Genomic DNA, 21,278 nt, shown 5'->3' on the forward strand with positions numbered 1-21,278 from the left:
GGCTGTCTGAGGTCAGAGGTCCTGAAAGTCCTGAATGGGGTTAGAAATGGGTAGAAGCTTTCTTGCCTGAGAGACCAATGTGTTCTTAAAAAAATTGATGGTAATTCACCATCTCAGGCCTTTGAGGGCCTCCTTCTTAAAGAGTTATTACTGTTCCTAATTAATTGTGTGTTTGCTTATTTTTTTAAACTCTATTTCCCCCTCTAGAATGTAAGTCCCTTGAGGGTAGGGATCTTGTCTGTTGTTCACTGTTGTATCCCCAGCGTCCCACTCAGTCTAGCACATAGGATGGGCTAAGTACATATCTGCTGCAGGGAGGGAAGGAAGAGGGAGGGAGGGAACAACAGATAATTGTCGCATGTCTACACCTGGAAGATATACCTAGCGGGCTTGTTAAAACTTGGATCACTTGGATCAGAAAGTGCAGACTTTCTGATTCAGTGGGTCCCGGATGGAGCCTGAGAATGTGCATTTTTATCAAATTCCCAGGTAGTGCTGATGCTGATGGTCCAAGGACCACACTTTAAAAACCACTGGTCTGAAGACCTTTTGGTCCTCAGTCCTGGGCTGTGCATTAGAGTCACCTGGAGATCTTTAAAAAGATCTGCTGCAGGCCACACCCTGGCCAATTGAATCAGAATCCCTAGAGCGAGGCCCAGGTATCTGGGAGATTCCAATGCGGCACTAAGGCTGAGAGCGGCTCACCTGCACCTTCTCACTTGTTCCTCACAGCTGGTAGCACTGTTCCTTTCTTACAGATTAGGAAACAGATTCAGAAGGGTTAGTTACTTCCTCAAGACCCCTTAATCGTACCAAAATTCAAACCAGGTGCCAGGTTCTTTCAGTTACTTTGTCATCCTTCTCACTTCAGCAAGCAGACCATAGCTTTGTACTATTTTTATAACTAATAGTCATTGATCACTAAGGGATGGGCACAGCTGCTGTTATTCTCACAACTGCTTGTCAAACATCATTATTCCCATTTGACAGAGGAAAAAAACTGAGGCACAGAGAGGTAGAGGAACCTGACTTTGGTCACACAGCCAGAAAGTGCTGAAGCCAGAATTGAGCCCAGCCCTCTGCAATACACTATGGGTCTTACCTGTGAGGACACAGAAGGTGGAGATGGAAGGGGAGGCTGGACCAAGGAGGAGGCCAGCCGATGTCAAAGCTGGAGCATAGGTGAGGCTAGCCAGTAGGTCCCATGCTAGCAAGCAGACAAAGACACAAAGGTGGACGAGGCATGACTTGGAAAAAATCAGGGGACTACTGAGGCGTAACAGTACCCGCGAGATGCCACTGCAACCCTCTGCCTTGGCCAGGCTGCACCTTATATTCTTCTCATCTCACCAGGAACCAATCCCGGTGATTGTCCTTCCCAGGGCTTCCAGGCAAAGCATACGATTGGCTGTCACCATTTGAAGCCAGCCATGGGAGGAAGGAAGTACTAGCGTCCCTGAGCATAGGTGGTGCTCACAAAATGAGCTAGAAACAGCCTCATTTGTGCTGCCCTCTCCCGTGTTTGTTCTCTCCATCTCCTGTCTGGTCCCTCCAACTTCCTGCATCTGTCGGCTACCTCCCCAGCTCTGGACCTTGGCTCCACCTTCATGATTCCAGCAGCTCCTCTCCCATTTGGCACAGTGTTCCCATGAACTGATAACCAGTGACACAGTCCCCCTGACCAGCCCACCTTTTGGCACAGTTCTCAGAGTTTCCCATGTCTGAGCTCCCAGGGAGCCCTCATGCTGGGTCCGTCCAATCACATACGTACTATGATGAGACCTGAGCCCACATGACACTGGTAGGGCTATTGATTCCTCCTGGTGCTAAGGTGGGCATCAGGTAGAGACCTACCTATGCATGCATATGACGCTGAGCCATTTCCTGAGAGCTACAGCCTGAGATAGCTGGAAACCATAGATAGCAGAGCCTCTGAAAGTCACATTCACACCAAGTCCAGGACCTACAGGAACCTAGTCTTAAATAGAACAGGGGTCCAGGTGCGATGGCTCAGGCCTGTAATCCCAGCACTTTGGGAGGCTGAGGCTGGTGGACCTTGGAGTTCGAGACCAGCCTGACCAACATGGTGAAACCTCGTCTCTACTAAAAATACAAAAATTAGCCGGGCGTGGTGGTGCACATCTGTAATCCCAGCTACTCGGGAGGCTGAGGCAGGAGAATCGCTTGAACCTGGGAGGCAGAGGTTGCAGTGAGCCGAGATCCTGCCACTGCACTCCACCCTGGGCAACAGAGGGAGACTCTGTCTCGAAAGCAAAACAAAACAAAAACAGATCAGGGATGGCATTTAGGGGTGTGGATGCCCTGAAGAACCACCCTGTTCACCAAGCCACGGGGAGTAGGGACAGCCCAGGTTTTATACACCCAAATTCTTTCTCCCTTCTGGAATCTTGTAGTTTATAAGAGGGCAATTGGCTCCTTCAGACAACAGTCTGTGAGTTCAGGACTCACGCAGATCTGAAGAATTCTGGAGGTCTTCTACCTCCTCAAACCCTCCCCCCCATTCCTCAGTGGTGCCTGGAATTCCTTTAAAACAAGGTTTCTCAGCCTCAGCATTACTGACATTCAGGCCCAATCATTCTTTGCTGTGGGGGGCTGTCCTGTGCCATGTAGGAAGTTTAGCAGTATCCCTGGCCTCTATCCAGTAGATGCCAGCAGCACCCCCTCACCCAACTATAGCAACCAAAAATGCCTCCAAACATTTCAAATGTCCTCTGGGGAACACAACTGCCTTCAGCTGACAACCACTGCACTGAAGAATTACTCAGGCCGCAACTTCTAAGAAAATGCAGACTGCAGAGAGAGGGGAGCGCTTGCACAGGAGTGAACAGTGGCCGTTGATTACTGAGTATCTGCAAGGGCGGCTCATCTTATGAAGCCAGGGATGGGGTGTTGTTCTGAAGTCAATACAAGGCATGAAAATTGCGTCTGGTCAAAAGTGCCCTTGAAACCTGGTCATCCCTCCATCAGGACAAACGGCTGTTTCCTTAGTTGAATACTGATGTGGGTGTGTTTTCCTAAAACATGGCAGTTACTTTCAGGGCACAATTGCCCATATGAACTATCTACACTGGTGCAGGGGTAACTATTCTGCCAGGGATTCCGATGAAACGAATTAAACTTCATTCAGCCTAACGCTGGCTCCTTACTATTTTCTTTTTTCTTTGAGACAGGGTCTCGCTCTGTTGCACAGGCTGGAGTGCAGTGGCACAACCACAGCTCACCGAAGCCTCGGCCTCCTGGGCTCAAGTGATCCTCCCACCTCAGCCTACCAAGTAGCTGGGACTACAGGCGCATGCCACCATGCCCAGCTAATTTTTATGTTTTTTATAGAGACAAGATCTTACTATGTTGCCCAGGCTGGTCTCAAACTCCTGGCTCAAGCTATTCTCCCACCTCAGCCTCCAAAAGTGCTGAGATTACAGGCATGAGCCACCACGCCCAGCTTCCTTCCTTACATATCTTAACGGTCTCTCCCGTACACAGTGAACTGCGACCTAACTGGATGTGTGAACAGCCTGGAACCGACTCCTGTACCAATCACAGAATTTTAGCCAATCACAGGCAGCCAACTGTTCGAATCCTGTTCAAATAAGGCAAACAAACAATAAGCAGAAACCAATGTGGCTGTTTCTGCACCTGACTTCCGCCTTCTGTGCCTCACTTGCCTTTTTCTGTCTGTAAATATCATCCGACCACGTGGCAGCTTTGGGGCTGCTCTGAATCTATTCTGGTGCAGGGAGCTGCCCGATTCACGAATCATTCTTTGCTCAATTAAATTCTGTTAAATTTAATCTGCCTTAAGTTTTCCTCTTAACGCTCCCAAATTTCAGGTACTGGGCAGCATTGTCATCACATTTCCCATATCCATATACCATCTACATAATCATTTAATATTTTTCTTCAAATCAGCCTGTTTCAGCCTTTAACGTATGTATTTGAAATGAAATCTTTAAATTATTTCCATAAGTGGAAAGCTACTGTTGTTTTCCACTAATAGAGGGTACCATAACAATAGGGAAAATGGGAAAAATAAGTTAATAATTCTTTTTTTTTTCTTTGAGATGGAGACTCACTCTGTCGCGAAGGCTGGAGTGCAGTGGCATGATCTTGGCTCACTGCAACCTCCGCCTCCCAGGTTCAAGTCATTCTCTTGCTTCAGCCTCCCGACTAGCTGGAACTACAGGCATGCGCCACCACGCCCAGCTAATTTTTGTATTTTTAGTAGAGATAGGGTTTCACCATGTTGGCCAGGCTTATCTGGAACTCCTGACCTCAGGTAATCTGCCTGCCTCGGCTTCCCAAAGTGCTGGGATTACAGATGTGAGCCACCACGCCTAGCTGGAAAAAGAAGTTAATAATTTTCTCTAGGCTCTATTGCTTTCCAAAGCTTCTAAGCCTGAGGCCTGATGCCTTTGCTAGAAAGGTAGATGGGCAAAGGAAGGACAGGTGTTAAAGAGAAGTCGGCATCATGATGAGTCTTGCTCTGTGACACCATCAGAAAAGACAGAGACTTTCTCCCCGGGATGCAGTGGTGTTTTATGAGGAGGGTAGCACAGGGCCAGACTGCCAGTTCCACTTCCCCAGGGCTGGGCCAGTTTTAGAAACCAGCCATCAGTAGCTTGGCTGCAGGCTCCGCCGCTGGAAAGAATCGGCTGCAAAGCACAAAAGCATTTCCCAGTGCACAATGGGTTCCAGACCTCCTTGGACAAACAGAGGGATTGGCAGTAGGCACGCATGGCCTCAGATCACCAGCAGGGGCCCTCACCCCTCAGACGCAGACTTTCCTGCCCAGGCCTTCCTGGGAAGGGGTGGTTTTGCTGATGCTAATAATGGCTGCTTGGGAGTCAAAACCCCAAAGAAACTTCAGAATGAAACCAAAGCCCTTCAAGGTTAAAATTCATAGCCCTTCTCTGTTCTGTTCAAACTCTTCCTATGCCTGGATGTTCTGTTTATCTGCCTCTCTGAATTTCCTCTGATATATAAAGCAGAGTGCACAAATACAGGGCTACAGGATAAAGTAAATAATGCAAATGAGGGAAGTGTGCTGTAATAGGGAGTGGTGGGGCCTGAGGTTAATTGGAGCACCTGACCCCAAAGAGAAGCAGCAGCCACTCAACCCTTAGTCACTGTTCCTTGTAGAAACATGGGCTCTGAATTGCTAGAGCTACTAATTTTTCAAGAGATGCTGGAAATCTGAAAAATTTTTATGTGAAATCCCCATTTTATACCAAATATTTTTTGAACTCTGTGAGAGTGCATACAAATATGTGTACATGAGGGTTCACAGCAGCTCTACTTGTAACAGCCCCAAATGGAAACAACCCAAATGCTTATCAACAGGTGAGGCCACGTGCGGTGGCTCACACCTGCAATCCCAGCACTTCGAGAGGCTGAGGCCGGTGGATCACCTGAAGACCAGCCTGGCCAACATGGTGAAACCCCATCTCTACTAAATATACAAAAAAATTAGCTGGGCAAGGTGGTGCACACCCGCAATCCCAGCTACTCGGAAGGCTGAGGCAGGAGAAATGCTTGAAACTGGCAGGTGGAGGTTGCAGTGAGCCGAGATCGTGCCACTGTACTCCAGCCTGGGCAATAAAGAGGGACCCTGTCTCCAAAAAAAAATTATAAAAGGAAGATTGGCAGGTGTTAAAAGAGGTAAGGAAGGCATTCTAGCACCTTTGAGATAGTCAGAAGCAATGAAGAAGGAATAATCTTCCCGTTGTATGATTCAATGATATTAATGCTACATCCATGTAACACATCTAATATTTCACCTGCCAGGATCTAGTTCCCACGTCAGAATAAGCACTTTCTCCATAGAAGGATCCCTGACCCCACACATCCTACCCCCAAAAGCCATATTTGTGCATCTTTTCCCCCTACACATGAAGAGATCCCCCACTCAAATGCACATTCACGTGGGTAATTGCATGTAAGTGAGGGGTTGTTTTTCTAGAAGTTTCCAGGGCCCTGCATCTCAGAGAAATCAGCACTCAAAGGCAGCAACCCACTCTGTGGCCACCAACTTCTTTAGTCCAGAGAAGTCACCAGCTCCTCTGCTAGCAGTGGTCAGTATGATACAGTGATGCCTAGAGCCCCAAAGTGCAAGGATGAGGCCCCAGGGCAAGTTAGGAGGCTTGGGGTGTGGCCGAGGTGACAGAACTCTAGGATCCCAGTGAACAGATAAGGCTGTCTGCACAGCCCCAAACCACTGTCTGCATGTGGAGCCATGTAGATCTGGCCTTACAAGGTGGATTCCTATGACCGCTTGGGAAATAACTGCCTTGCAGCACAGGTACGGATGGGCACTTGGAATTTTCCAGAAATGCCTTTTGCCAAGGAGAATCAGGCTGAGCTCGACTAATAACAGTTACATTTTTAAAGAGAGCATTTCAGGCCAGGTACGGTGGCTCAAGCCTGTAATCCCAGCACTTTGGGAGGCCAAGGCAGGTGGATCACCTGGGATCAGGAGTTTGAGATCAGCCTGGTCAACATGGTGAAACCTCGTCTCTACTAAAAATACAAAAATTAGCTGGGCATGGTGGCGGGCACCCAGCTACTCAGGAGGCTGAGGTGGGAGAATTGCTTGAACCTGGAAAGCAGAGGTTGCAGTAAGCCAAGATCTTGTCACCGCACTCCAGCCTGCACGACGGAGTGAGACTCCGTCTCAAAAAAAGAAGGGAGCATTTCAAATCCTCCAGCCAAAGTAAACTGTCGAACGGTGAAATGGTTGCTATATATTTATCTTCATTGAGTCAAATTCCTGTATTATTTTAGAAAAATACCATGTGAAATTCACCAACCAGAAGACAAATCTTTGCTCAGGAAAATGTCAATAGTGTAGGGTTGGAGTTTGGTGCATTTCAGACGGGTGCTACCTTATTTGCAGAACAGCTGGTGATTAAATTATGACTATTAATAAAAATCCATGAGGTTGCAAAAACCCTCTGGTCTGCAGTGATGAGGTTGTTAGTAACAATTCAAAACTTCCCTGGAGGAATTTTTATTTTTATTTATTTATTTCAACTTATTTTAATTTTAATTTTTAGAGACAAAGTCTTGCTCTGTCACCCAGGCTGGAGTGCAGTGCTGCGATCATAGCTCACTACAGCATCAAACTCCTGGACTCAAGGGATCCTCACTAGAGAAATTTTGAAAGGGAAAAGGTTTAGCTCTCTCCACCTCCACTCAAAATATCCTTTCTCTCTCCATCAATAATTGAATTAATACTTACAGTTACCTTTTACTGACTGTTGATCATTTGTCAAGCACTGTTTTAAGAGCTCCAGAGATTAATTCATTAATACAGTAATGTTACCATGTAGAAATTCTTATCTCTGTTTCACAGGTGAGAAACCAGGCACCAAGAGCCAACCAAAAGAGCCTTCCCAAGTCATCCCCAGACCACAAACTTCAGGCAATGAAACATGACAATGAACTACATTTGATCCACCGTATGAGATGCCTCATTAAAAGAAAATGCACAAGAGCCAAAAGACGGACACCACCAAGTATCCATAAATGGATGAATGGATAAAGAAGATGTGGTATAGACAACAGAATATTATTCTGACTTGAAAAGGAAGGAAATTCTGACACATGCTACAACATGGATGAGCCTTGAAGACATTATGTCAAGTGAAATTAACCAGTCACAGAAGGACAACTACTGTATAATTCCACTTATACGAGGTCCATAGAGGAGTCAAATTCTCAGAGACAGAAAGTAGAATGGAGGTTACTTGTATTCATGTGTTCTCATGTTGCTAATAAAGACATACCGAAGACTGGGATATTTATTTATTTATTTATTTATTTTTATTTATTTATTTATTTTTTGAGATGGAGTCTCGCTGTGTTGCCCGGGCTGGAGTGCAGTGGCCGGATCTCAGCTCACTGCAAGCTCCGCCTCCTGGGTTTTTACGCCATTCTCCTGCCTCAGCCTCCCGAGTAGCTGGGACTACAGGCGCCCGCCACCTCGCCCAGCTAGTTTTTTGTATTTTTAGTAGAGACGGGGTTTCACCGTGTTAGCCAGGATGGTCTCAATCTCCTGACCTCGTGATCCGCCCGTCTCGGCCTCCCAAAGTGCTGGGATTACAGGCTTGAGCCACCGCGCCCGGCCAGACTGGGATATTTATAAAGAAAAAAAGATTTAATGGACTTACAGTTCGACATGGCTAGGAAGGCCTCACGATCATGATGGAAGGCAGGGGAGGAGCAAAGGCACGTCTAACATGGCAGCAGGCAAAAGAGAACGTGCAGGGGAACTCCCTTTTAAAGAACCACCAGGTCTCACAAGACTTATTCGCTATCACAAGAACCGCATGGGAAAAACCTGCCCCCATGATTCAATTACCTCCCACCGGGTCCCTTCCACTGACACATGGGGTTTATGGCAGCTACAATTCAAGATGAGATTTGGGTGGAAACACAACCAAACCATATCACCATGGATATGGGGGAAGATGGAAATGCAGAGGGAGTGTTTAAAGGGTGCAGAGTTTCAGTTTGGGAAGATGGAAAAGTTCTGGAGACGGATGGTGATGATGGATGCACAATGTGTGAATGTACTTAATGCCACAGAACTGTACACTTAAGAGTGGTTAAAATGCTAAGTTTTATGTTATGCATATTTTACCATAAAAAATGGATTTTTGCATGAAAAAAGAAAAAGAGACATTAAAAGCATTCATTCATGCATGCTTCATTCTTTAAAAAAAAAAAACCTCAATAAAAAACTCAACATTGTAGGCTGGACATGGTGGCTCACACTTGTAATTCCAGCACTTTGGGAGGCAGAGGCAGGCGGATCACTTGAGACCAGGGGACTTGAGCCTGGAAGTTCAAGACTAGCCTGGGCAATATGGCAAAACCCCATCTCTACAAAAAATACAAAAATTAGCTGGGGTGTGGTGGGGGTGCGGGGTGCCTGTAATCCCAGCTACTCAGGAGGCTGAGGCAGGAGAATCGCTTGAACCAGGGAGGCAAAGTTGCAGTGAGCTGACATTGAGTCACTGCACTCCAGCCTGGGCTACAGAGTGAGACTGTCTCAAAAAAGCCACCTCAACATTGTAGAGTCCTTCTATTCATTGCACAAAGATGTGAGCAGTACCAGGCAGTTACTAAGCAGTAGGGGGACAAGGTTAAATCAGGAGCAGTGCTCTGAAGACATATTGGCAAGTAAATAAACTAGTACAGTAAGATCACAGCCACTAGCACAGACATGGTGCCTACTACGTGCCCTCACTCCTTTAGGTGTTATACCTGCATTAACTCAAATAATCCTCATGGTAGTCATTTTGGGTTTTGCTTTTTTTTTTTTTTTTGAGACAAGGTCTTGCTCTGTCGTCCAGGTTGGATGGAGTGCAGTGGTGCAATCACAACTCACTGCAGCCTCCACCTCCCAGGCTCAAGCGATCCTCCTTGCCTCAGCCTCCTGTGACAGTCATTCTTATCCTCATTCTACAAACAAGGAGATTGAGGCTCAGAGAAGTTAAGAAAGTTGTCCAAGGTTACAGAGGATTCATCACACCCATGCAGTGTGGCTCAGGGTCAGTGGTTCTAGCCAAAAGGTATGAGATGGAAGAAGCAACAAAAAACACAGTCTCAGAACACAGTGACCACCCAGAGATGGTGAGTGCAAATAGGCCGTGGAGTTTAGGAAGGATTCCTGGAGGAAGAGACTTTTGAGCTAAGTTCCAGAGCAGGGGTTGTCAAAACTACAACCTGTGGACCAAATCCGGCCCACCGCCTAGTTCTGTGAAGTTTTATTGGAACACAGCCATGCTCATTTGTGTACAGATTGTCCATAGCTGCTTTTGCAGCATAGGGGCAGAAACCATATGGCCTGCAAAGCTGAACACAGTTATCATCAACCGCTTGACAGAAGAAGTTTGCCAACCCTGTCCTAGAGAATTAATAGGAAAATAGTTCATGAAAGATAAAGGGAAGGTGCACAGGCCAACTCGATGCCAACTTTGCCTTCCCCAGATATCTTACCCTCTTCCAGTCCTTCTTCCACTTGATGTCACCACCACAGCACAGGCAGCCTTCCCCACTCCCTGGGCCTCTTCCAGAGCCTCCTAACCACTCCAGCCGTTCCTTTTTTTTTTTTTTTTTTTTTTTTTTTTGAGACAGAGTCTCACTCTGTCGCTCAGGCTGGAGTGCAGTGGCAAGATCTCAGCTCATTGCAACCTCAGCCTCATGGGTTCAAATGATTCTCCTGCCTCAGCCTCCCGAGTAGGTGGAATTACAGGTGCCTGCCACTACGCCCAGCTGATTTTTTGTATTTTTAGTAGAGACGGGGTTTCACTATGTTGGCCAGACTTGTCTCTAACTCCTGACCTCAAGTGATCCTCCTGCCTCCGCCTTCTAAAGTGCTGGGATGACAGGTGTGAACCACCACGTCCGGCCCCTGCATCCATTCTTAACTGCTGCATCCCTTCTGCCACCCAGGCAGAAAAGAAATCAACAAAAGGACAAGCTTGGACCCAAACACTATCCGCTTAAAACCTTCAAAGGCTCCCCATTGTTCTTAGGTAAGAATCCAAACCCTTCACCAGGCCTACCCAGACCTGCCTGCCCCTTCCTCCAGCTTCGTCCCGGACGCATCCTTTGCCTTGCTGCTCTCTCTGGAATCCTCTTCCCACCAACTTTTGGCCACTCAACTCCCTGTTCATCTGTTCTGGGTGGCAATGTCCCTGCTTCTCTGCTCTACCCAGTGTGGGTCCCATGAGAATCTCTGGCTCACCCACCCTTGCTTCCTCCCTATAAAAATGTTGGAATGATTTCATGGAAACTCCTGTTTCGAGGCCGGGCACGGTGGCTCACTCCCATAATCCTAACACTTTGACAGGCCAAAGTGGGAGGACTGCTTGAGCCCAGGAGTTTGAGACCAGCCTGAGCAACATAGCGAAACGCTGTCTCTAAAAAAACTAAAAAACTTAGCCAGGTGTGGTCGCACATACATGTAGTCTCAGCTGCTTGGGAGGCTGAGGCGGGAGGATCGCTTGAGTCCAGGAGTTCAAGGCTGCAGTGAGCAACGATTGTGCCACTGCACTCCAGCCTGGGCAACAGAGCAAGATCATCTCAGAAAAAAAAAAAAAAAAGACAGAGAGAGAGAAGAAAAGAAAAATAAACTTTATTTATTTTTTGTCTCTTCTGGAGTACCAGACTAAAGGGTGGCAGATGTAGGTGGGCTGAAGCTACCACTGTAATTTCCATCAAACCCTGCCTGCAGCCCACGAATCCCCCCAAAGATACAGACACAAGAAAAAAGAGCACAGTTTTTTTTGTTGTTGTTTGTTTTTGTTTCTTTTTGAGACAGGGTCTCACTCTGTCGCCGAGGCTGGAGTGCAGTGGTGTGATCTTGGCTCACTGCAACCTCTGCCTCCCAAGTTCAAGCGATTCTCCCACCTCAGCCTCCCCAAGTAGCTGGGATTACAGGCATGCACCACCACACCTGGCTAATTTTTTGTATTTTTAGTACAGACAGGATTTCACCATGTTGGCCAGGCTGGTCTCAAATTCCTGGCCTCAAGTGATCTGCCCACCTCGGCCTCGCAAAGTGCTGAGACTACAGGTGTGAGCCACTGTGCTTGGCCTTAAAAAGGCGTACTGTTCTGCAAATACAAATTCAAGGCAAGTTCCCTCTGACCTGACTATCATCCAAGTTCTTTCTGTGTATATAAATTTCACAGCCACCACTGTTCTTCCAGGAGAATGTCAAATTCCCAGAGGCCAGGGCCCATGTTTACACGGCTCCTCATTTTATTCCTAGTGCCTAGCGCAGCATCTGGCACCCAGTGGGAATCTAAATTTGCATTGAGCAGGGAGTATAGATTCCATCCAAAGAGGATTCCAAGAGCCAGCCCCGAGGTGTGAAACAACATGACGCAAAATGCCTAAAGGGCAAGCTGGTGTGGGCATAGCGGGCTGACGACAGAATCGGGCAGTGCTGCAGACTCCTCAGATCTAAAAAGCACCCCATCCCTCAGCAGGAAATCCCTTTAGACTGTTAGGGTTCTGTTGAGGCCTTTGGAAGTCAAAGGTTACACTTCCAAAGATGCTGCTGTGGGCGGAGAAGATATGTCGGAGTGACAGAGACAATGGGCTGCCGGGCTCCGTTCCCTGCACCTGTCATGCTCAGTCACATGGGTCTTAGATGGAGAATAAGGGGTCCTGGGAGCGTCACAGCCTCTTGGGGACAGCCAGGCTAAGTTCCAGGCTCTATCCTCCAGTGAGCAAGAGAGGATGGACCCTGGATGCTTAAATCCCCCCAGGAAGCTCAGCCCTTGGCCGCTTTTAGAAAGAACAAGACCACAGACCTTGGGGAGGGAGGGTACTGGTTTGGCACCAGGGGCAGGGCCAGCTTGGCCCAGAAATTGCTCAGATTCACGGGAGGAGGGTGAGGGCTTGGCAGAGAAGGCAGGGGTCCTGGGAGGATCTGCTCACCTTCGCCAGCTGTGTCTGCAGCTTATTCTTCACGTCCGTCACCTCGGAGATGCGGGCGTTGAAGGCCAGGTTGGTGTCTGTGAACTGCCTCCACATCTGATCCGACAAGGTCTCAAAGAGGTGCTCCGCCTCCTCCCGCAGCCGGATGGAGTCGGCCCGCATGTTCTGAGAGTGCTTGATGTTGTCGTTACTGAACTTGGCCCAGGTCTCGGGTACGGAGATCCTGCAAAGGCACAGGGGCGAGTTGCTGCAGCCCTGGGAGACCTCACAATCTGCGGTTTCTCAGCCTTGGCAGTCTTGGCCTCTGGATCGGGATTATTCTCTCTCCTGTGCATTGTGGGATGTTTAGCAGCATCCCTGGCCTCTACCTACTAGATGCCAGTAGCTCCCAGACCACCCCATTGTGACAACCAAAAAATGGCTCCAGACATTGCCAAGTACCCTCCTGGGGGAGGGCGCAGTCACCCCTTGCTGAGAACCACTGTCCTGATCCAATACCCTCATTTTACAGGGGAGGCAAGAGAACCCTAAAGAGAGCAGCTGGTCAGCAGAAGGGCACTCAGTGAGTGGGTCAGAGAGGAGCTCCCTCAGAGAGCTCTTTTCTCTAACACCCACACCACTGCCACTAGAAACACAACACGGACAAGCCAAGAAGCAGGCATTGGGCACAGAGAGGGTTCAGGGACCCTCCAACTCTGCAATGAGAATGTGGCCACGCTACTTTCACTGCCGTTCATTCATGGAATATTTCTTCAACTTCTACCACATGCCACGCATTGTTCCAGGCACTTAGGAGAGAGCCATGAACAAGAACAGCAACATCCATGCCCTCATGGTGGTTAATTGCCAGAGAAGGAAGATTGACAGTGAACGAGGAGATAGTTACACACTGTGTTATGTGCTGGGAAGGGATTTAGAAACTGGAGGACCAGGCCAGCCATGCTTCTAATCCCAGCACGCTGGGAGGCTGAGGAAGGCAGATCAGTTGAGCCCAGGAGTTCAAGACCAGCCTGGTTAATGTGGTGAAACCCCCATCTCTATAAAAAAAGCCAAAAAGAAGTACCTACGTGTGGTGGTACATGCCTGTGGTTCCAGCTACTTGGGAGGCTGAGGTGGGAGGATCTCTTGAGCCCAGGAGTTCGGGGTTGCAGTGAGCCGTGATTGCACCACTGCACTCCAGCCTGGGCAACATAACAAGACCCTGTCTCAAAAGAAGCAGCAGCAGCAGGAGGATGAAAGAGACAAACAGAGTGGTGTCATTATGTGTTGGTCAGGGCTGTAAATGGGAATAGATGAATACTCGGAAGGGTGTTGAGATGGTTAGGGATTAGAAAATGCATGAAGTGCTGAATGCGGTGGCTCATGGCTGTAATCCCAGCACTTTGGGAGCCCAAGGCGGGAGGATCACTTGAAGTCAGGAGTTCGAGACCAGCTTGGCCAACATAGTGAAATCCTGTCCCTACTAAAAACACAAAAATTAGCTGGGTGTAGTGGCACATGCCTGTAACCCCAGCTACTCAGAAGGCTGAGGCAGGAGAATTACTTGAACTGGAAGTCAGAGACTGCAGTGAGCCAAGATCACGTTGCTACACTCCAGCATGGGCAACAGAGTAAGACCCTACCCCCACCACTAAAAGGTAAAAAGAAACTGCATGAAGTTGTCATTATCCCAGCTGTAACGGGCAAGAGAAAAGGAAGCAGTAGGTGTTATAAGAGCCCCAGAAGAGAAGGAACCATGGTCGACCACAGTGTCTGGGAGGGAGGTAGCAGGGGAAGAAATCGTAGCCTCTCCCCTCCCACACTCTGTCTTCTGCTGGTGCCCCTCCTCGTGGCTGAACCCATCTGGAAATCAAAGGACAGAGAGCCCAGGAGAGGAGGTCTGCAGAGGAGAGTCTGTTGTGCAGGACACACAGTGTGGCAGCTGGAGAATGGATCTGGGGAGATCAATGGACAGGGACACAGGCTACATTGGCAAAGGCAGGCAGGGAAGGCTTCTTGGAGGTGGTGACACATGAGCAACTCCTCAGTAAAGTTCTTCCTGGCAGAGCATGTAAATCCCTGCAACAAGCAACCAATGGACCACGTGGGGTTTTCTCATCTGGGAAGGCTTTGAGCAAGCGCATGCATGTCTTTGAGTTGGCTTCAGGTCCTGGATAAACCAGACTAGGTAATTTCTCAAGGTCTTTTCTGGTCCAGGAAGTCTCCAGTTCTTAAATAAAGCAGAATTTTATACTTAGGCAGCAGGAATTGAACTCACATTTCTGAAATAAAACTCTCTTTCTTTCTTTCTTTTTTTTTTTTTTTTTGAGACACAGTCTCGCTCTGTTGCCAGGCTGGAGTGCAGTGGCAGGATCTTGGCTCACTGCAAGCTCTGTCTTCCAAGTTCAAGCAATTCTCCTGCCTCAGCCTCCCAAGTAGCTGGGACTACAGGCGAGCACCATCACGTCTGGCTAATTTTTGTATTTTTAGTAGAGATGGGGTTTCACCAGGTTGGCCGGGATGGTCTGGATCTCTTGACCTCGTGATTCGCCCACCTCGGCCTCCCAAAGTGCTATAATTACGGGTGTGAGTCACCACACCCGGCTTCTTTTCAGACATTTTAAAGCACACTTAGGTTGCATGGTGCACAGAAAGTTTTAAAAATCATATAGTGTGTGTGATTGTTTTGCCTGGCTTTTGCAGGAGTTAAAAATCAAGCAATAAACAGGCATCTCGGGCTTCTGGAGATAGGAGGGGCACTATGTCAGGTTCAGACCTTTCATCCCACCAAGACCTGAGGCTCAGAGAGTGAGGCATCTTGTTCAAGAACACACAACAACGCCCCATCCCAGAACACTGAGGAAAGAGGAGACGATAAGGACAGCAGAGAGAAACACGCAGATTTACTTTGAGTGTCTCTGTGGCCTCTGAATGGGGGGACACTGTCAATGTCATGAACAGTAACCTCTAAGCCCTTGTCCTCCCCTGCAGCAGACAGCTGAGCTCCCCAGAGAAAATAACCTGCTTAATGACATTCTCCCTGGGGAGGAATTTGCCAAAGACAGTCTGCCTCCTCAGCAGGCAGTGTGCCTCAGTAGGGGGAAGTGCTTTCTGGAGTCTATGTCCACTAAAGATGGAGAGGACAGCTGGCCTTGCTGGAGAGGCAGGAAGGCACCATTGGTAAAACACACAGGCTCAGTATTCAGTGCAGATTCAGAATCACAGCTCTGTCGTTTGCTGTGTGAGCTTGAGCCAATCGACTCACCTCTCTGAGCCTCAGTTTCCTCATTGTAAAATGGAGATAATGGTACCAACCCCCAGGGTTGCTGAGTGTTTAAATGTGAAGTCCTTATCATGGCACTGGACAGAGTAAGCACCCGAAAAATATTTATTATTCATGAGATGTTGCACATGAAGCTGTCAGCACAATGTCTAGCACATAGCAGACACCGGGTAAAAGGTGTCTCTTCCTGGCCAACATGGTGAAACCCCGTCCCTACTAAAAATACAAAAATTAGCTGGGCATGGTGGCACGTGCCTGCAGTCCCAGCTACTTGGGAGGCTGAGGTAGGAGAATCACTTGAACCTGGGAGGCAGAGTTTGCAGTGAGCTGAGATCGTGCCACTGTACTCTGGCCTAGTGACAGAGCGAGACTCTGCCTAAAAAAAACAAGGTGTCTACTGCCATCATCTTCATCATCATCACCACTGTTAATCCAGAAAATAGAGATACTGCAATTCAGACAATCACCAAACATCCTCTTTCATCCGCCCAGACATAGCCCTGCTTTAAGAAAACCCCAAGGCTGGGCATGGTGGCTCACACCTGTAATCCCAGCACTCTGGGAGGCCAAGGCCTGAGGATCACCTGAGGTCAGGAGTTTGAGAACAGCCTGACCAACATGCAGAAACCCCATCTCTACTAAAAATACAAAAAATATTCGCTGGACGTGGTGGCGCATGCCTGTAATCCCAGCTACTCGGGAGGCTGAGGCAGGAGAATCGCTTGAACCGGAGAGGTGGAGGTTGTGGTGAGCTGAGATCGCACCATTGCACTCCAGCCTGGGCAACAAGAGCAAAACTCCGTCTTGAATAAATAAATACATAAGAAAACCACAAATACAAAGCCCCAAGCTAGCACATCTGGGGAGCAATTAATTGCCACAAACAGCAGCTCTCTTCTGCAGATGGATTCTCTAGATGGGGGACTTCAAGTAGCAGGTCCCTTCTGGGTGTAGAAATTGGAGGCTCTGGGGCTGCCAGGTTTCTGGAGAAGAATCTGTTTGGGAAGAGAGACCCTCTGGACTCCCTGTGTAGATGAGGGGGGCCAAGCCCCCAAAGTCCTGCTCACCTTGCCAGTGCCATGGGGGACAGCACCTTGTCAGGAAGAGGAAGAAAGTCCCCAGGAGTTGTCATTACTGGAAGTCCCAAAGGGTCACCTCAGCACTTTGACATTTGTAAGATCCAGAAAGTGACCCCAGGCTTGGGCCAAGGAGACTGCCAAGGAATACCGTCCTTCTCGCTCCCCTTCCTCCCTTCCTGTGGTTCTTCCTTCCCTCCCTTCCTCCTTACACTCTTTCTTCCATTCAATAAAAATTTATTGCATACCAACATGTGCCAAGCACAATTCTATGTACTAGAGATTTTTTTTTAACTGAAGAAGGCGGAACTAAGATAGACCCCACCTTCTTCCTCATCCTAAGCATCTCTCAGACCTCAGACTACCAAGTGGGAAGCATGTTTTCATTCTGCATAAAATCTCACAATTCTGTGATATGTCCAGGATCATGACAGGCTCACAGAAGGCACCATCTCGTAGCTGCTGTGACGAGAAAATGAGGTCACAAAGTAAGCACTCGATAAATGTTGGCTGCTATTATTCTATACTAGGCTCTGTACTTAAAACTTCATACACCCACCTTTTTCATACTCACAGCAGCCCTGGGAAGTGGGTACTAATTTTCTCCCAGGGGTATAGATTCACAAATGGCCCGAAGAAATGAAGTGACTTGCTCAGTGTTAGTGTAGAGGCTGGGATTTGAAGCCAGACAACCTGGCTCCAGACTCCACTCTCTCTCTCTCTCTTTTTCTCTCTCTCTCTCTCTCTCTCTCTCTGGCTGGTCTGGAAAACTCCTGGAACTCCTGGCCTCAAGCAATTCTCCAGCCTCGGCCTCCCAAAGGGCTGCGACTACAGGGGTAAGCCACCACACCTGGCCAGGCAAGAATTCACTCTCTTAAACCACTATCAGCACCAGCTGACCCCAGGTGGCCTCCCTGCCAAGCTTGTCACTTATTTGGGAATTTCTTTTTTGGTGAAACTGCTGAGTTGCAATGGCTGTGCGACCCTCACTAAGCCAATGGCATGCTCTCTCGAAATTTGGATCTTGAACAATGGGGCAAGGATGGAAAGGTGAACGCACTCTGACCACACAGCTCCCCCTGCCAGGACCTTTCTCTCCAGCCTTCCCCTTGAGTTCGTGGCTCCCCCATAACCCCTCGGGTAAATTCCATTTTGTCTTAAGGTAACCCAACTTGGATTCTGCCACCTGCACTGGAGGATCCCCGTTCGACCACACTACTTCCCACTTAGCTGGCGCACGATGCCCCTTCGCCATTTGTTGGCAGGAGCAGAAGCCCTCACTCCAGTTGGACACACCAGGGATGGGGAGGGGGTGTCTAATACTTACGTGCCATCAATTTTCTCCATGCCGTGGAAGAAGCTGATGCAGTCTGACGTATTTCTCAGGTTAAAGCACTTCTCATCGATGCACTGCGCCGAGCTTTTGTCCTCAAGATCCCTCTCCAGGGCGTGCTGAGCATCTCGGTTATCCCTGCAGGGAGGGAGGAGTCATTCCTGGATTGTGCACCTGCCCAGAATTCCCAGCCTGGGCCACATGGCAGGTGTATGTTACAAGCCCTGGCCCCCCAGGAAGCCCCTCAGTAGCTTCTCAGTCCTCTTCCCACCTCAATGCCCCACTACATACCCAGAGGCTCCCTCCAGTCCAAACAGATTTGCCCTTTATTCTTTTTTTTTTTTCCGGAGTCTCACTGTCAACCGGGTTGGAGTGCAGTGGTGCAGTCATGGTTTACTGCAGCCTTGAGCTCCCAGGCTCAAGTACTCTTCCCACCTCAGTCTCCTGAGTAGCTGGGACTACAGGCGTGCAGCCACCAGACCGATTAACTTTTTAAATATTTTGTAGACACGGTCTTGCTGTGTTGTGCAGGCTGGTCTTGAACTCCTAGGCTCAAGTGATCCTCCTGCCTCAGTTTCCCAAAGTGTTGAGATTACAGGCGTAAGCCACCACACCTGGCCCCTGTTGTCCTTTAGAAGAAGGATGGGTAGGCATTTACTGTAAAGGGTTGCATGATAAATATTTTAGGCTTTGTGGGTCATATGGTCTCTGTTGCAACTACTGAACTGTGCACAGAAGCAGTCACAGATATGTAAAAATGGTTGCAGCTTCATCTCAATAAAACTTTATTTACAAAAACAGATTGTGGGCCAGATTTGTCCCTCCAGCTGTAGCTTGCTGACCTAATTTAGAAGATATCAACCCATACTTTGGACAAAGTCTGATGCAAGTCAAATCACTTCGTAAATCCATCATTGTGTCTGACCCTATGCCGGGCACCAAGGGATGAGACATGAATAAGATGACACAGTCACTGCCTTCAAGTTGCTCACAGGTTTGTGTGAACAAATACTATATATTTGTATATATATATACAAATACTATATATGTGTGTATATATACACACAGAACAGAATGGTAAGGGCATTGTGCAGGTTTGAAAATATAAAAAACACAGAGGAGGAAACCGTTAATTGAGGATGAGAGGGTGGTCAGGGAAGGCTTTCCAAGGAGGTGTCTGAGTTGGGTTTTCACAATAAATTGGAGTAGCCATTATGGGCGAATTGCTGCTGGGGGAATGAGAATTCCAAGCCGAGAACATCACAGGTGCCAACGCAGAGAAGCTAGAAACACCAGGTGTTTAGAGACCTCGGGATCAGGAACTGGGCGGAGTCAGGGGCTAGGTTAGGACAGGGATTGGGTGGGGTCAGGGACTAGGTGGAGTCAGTGACTGGGTGAAGACAGGGATTGGGTGGGTTCAGGGACTGGGCGGGGTCGGGGGCTAGGTGAAGACAGGAATTGGGTAGGGTTGGGGCTGGGCGGGGTCAGAGACTGGGCCGAGGTAAAGAGAGGACAATGGATCAGGGCCAGGGCTTAAGCCAGGAGGGATGGTTGGTATCTTGGCTAAGAAACTTAGACTTAACGATTACTGCCAAATTCCAGACATTTGAGAACCACTTCCATGATTCTTGTCAAATACCAAACTCTACTTATTTTTCCTTTTTAAAATCACTTTTATTTAATTAATTAATTTTTTTGAGACGGAGTTTCCCTCTTGTCGCTTAGGCTGGAGTGCAGTGGCAGGATCTCAGCTCACTGAAACCTCTGCCTCCTGGGTTCAAGGGGTTCTCCTACCTCATTCTCCCTAGCAGCTGGGATTACAGGCACCCACCACCACTTCTGGCTGATTTTTGTATTTTTTTAGTAGAGACGGGGTTTCATCATGTTGGCCAGGTTGGTCTTGAACTCCTGACCTCAGGCAATCCGCCCGCCTTAGTCTCCCAAAGTGCTAGGATTATAGGCGTGAGCCACCGCATTTGGCCTAAAATCACTTTTAAAATGTAAATAAATGTATGATAAAAGGAAATTTTACATCCCTGTCTTTAAAGAAAAACCCATCACCCTTTCCATTGATAGAAGATCACCTCAGACCTAAATATTAATACTAAGTAGGCACTCACTAAATAATAAATATTAATACTAAGTAGGCACTTACTAAATCCTAGCTAGAATCTACTTCCTCCAGAAGGTTCTAAGCCTGGTCCTTTTTCTGTTTCCCTGTTGGCTGAAAAAAGAGAGATCAGTTGATGTTAGAGACACATAAGCGGCAGCTGAAACTTTGCCTTGGAGTGTTTAGAAGAATTATAAGAGTAGAGAAGGGAATAACTTGCATTAAGTGAGGGTATGTCAGACACCAGCTAAACTGAGTGTCTCTGTTCTCTGTCTTTCTCTCTCTCTCCCTCCCTTCTTGTGTCTATGTCTCTGTCTCTCCAACCTTTGTCTCTTTCTTGGTTTCTCTCTGTCTCAGCCTCTGTGTGCCTCTCTGGGTGTCTCCCTCCCTCTCCTCCATCTATATCTTTTTTTTTTTTTCTTTTATGGATGTTGGTTGCGGGTGAGGGATTTCCAGCAGGCCAGGAGCCAGGAAGTGAAATTCTGACAGTAGTGGGGATTCCCACCTATCAGGAAGCACGGGTCACCTCAGAGCAGGAGGAACCCCTGACCCGGGGCACTTGGGGTTTCCAAATTGGCAGAGCCCTGGAGAAATGGGGCCCTGTCCTGCCGAATGAGCTGGAATGTGAAGCGAGGCCAGGATGTGGAAAGCAAACATGTCAGAGAATTAGAGGGAAACCTGGGGGCCTCAGAGTCCAGCGTGTCCAGCTGCCTGGCCCTTGTCATGAGGCCTGGGGATAGATGAGGCAGTCCTGTCCTCCCTACTTGGCCCACAACCAAGGGCCGGACCAGTGCCAAGCTCACCCTGCTGTCAGCCCACCAGGAAAAGCCCAAACGTGACTTCCTCTGTCAGGAAGAGCCTTTTCTCACCTGGTGCGGCAAGGACACCACCCTGCCTAGATGCAGGCCTCAGGCTTCACAGAAAACCATGAGCCAGCAGCCTGGTGTTGGCCACCTGAGCAGTTCAGCGGCAGAGCTTCCCCAAGCGCATGAGGACACACCGGACTCTGCCTGGCTGATG

At 48.4% G+C, this 21,278-nt stretch overlaps 1 protein-coding gene across 1 annotated transcript in view; it reads right to left on the reverse strand.

The window, feature by feature from the left end:
- The window catches only part of LOC105467781 (tektin 5), a 66,936-nt gene that overhangs the window by 36,772 nt on the left and 8,886 nt on the right, over nt 1–21,278 (reverse strand). The window contains exons 4-5 of the mRNA XM_011717493.3: nt 18,143–18,286; nt 12,478–12,700 (exon numbers count right to left, since the gene is read on the reverse strand). Of these exons, the coding sequence (XP_011715795.1) occupies nt 12,478–12,700; nt 18,143–18,286 (367 nt within the window). The remainder of the gene's footprint in view (nt 1–12,477; nt 12,701–18,142; nt 18,287–21,278) is intronic.

Source organism: Macaca nemestrina, chromosome 18 (genome assembly GCF_043159975.1).
Source record: "Macaca nemestrina isolate mMacNem1 chromosome 18, mMacNem.hap1, whole genome shotgun sequence".
Taxonomy (NCBI): domain Eukaryota; kingdom Metazoa; phylum Chordata; class Mammalia; order Primates; family Cercopithecidae; genus Macaca; species Macaca nemestrina.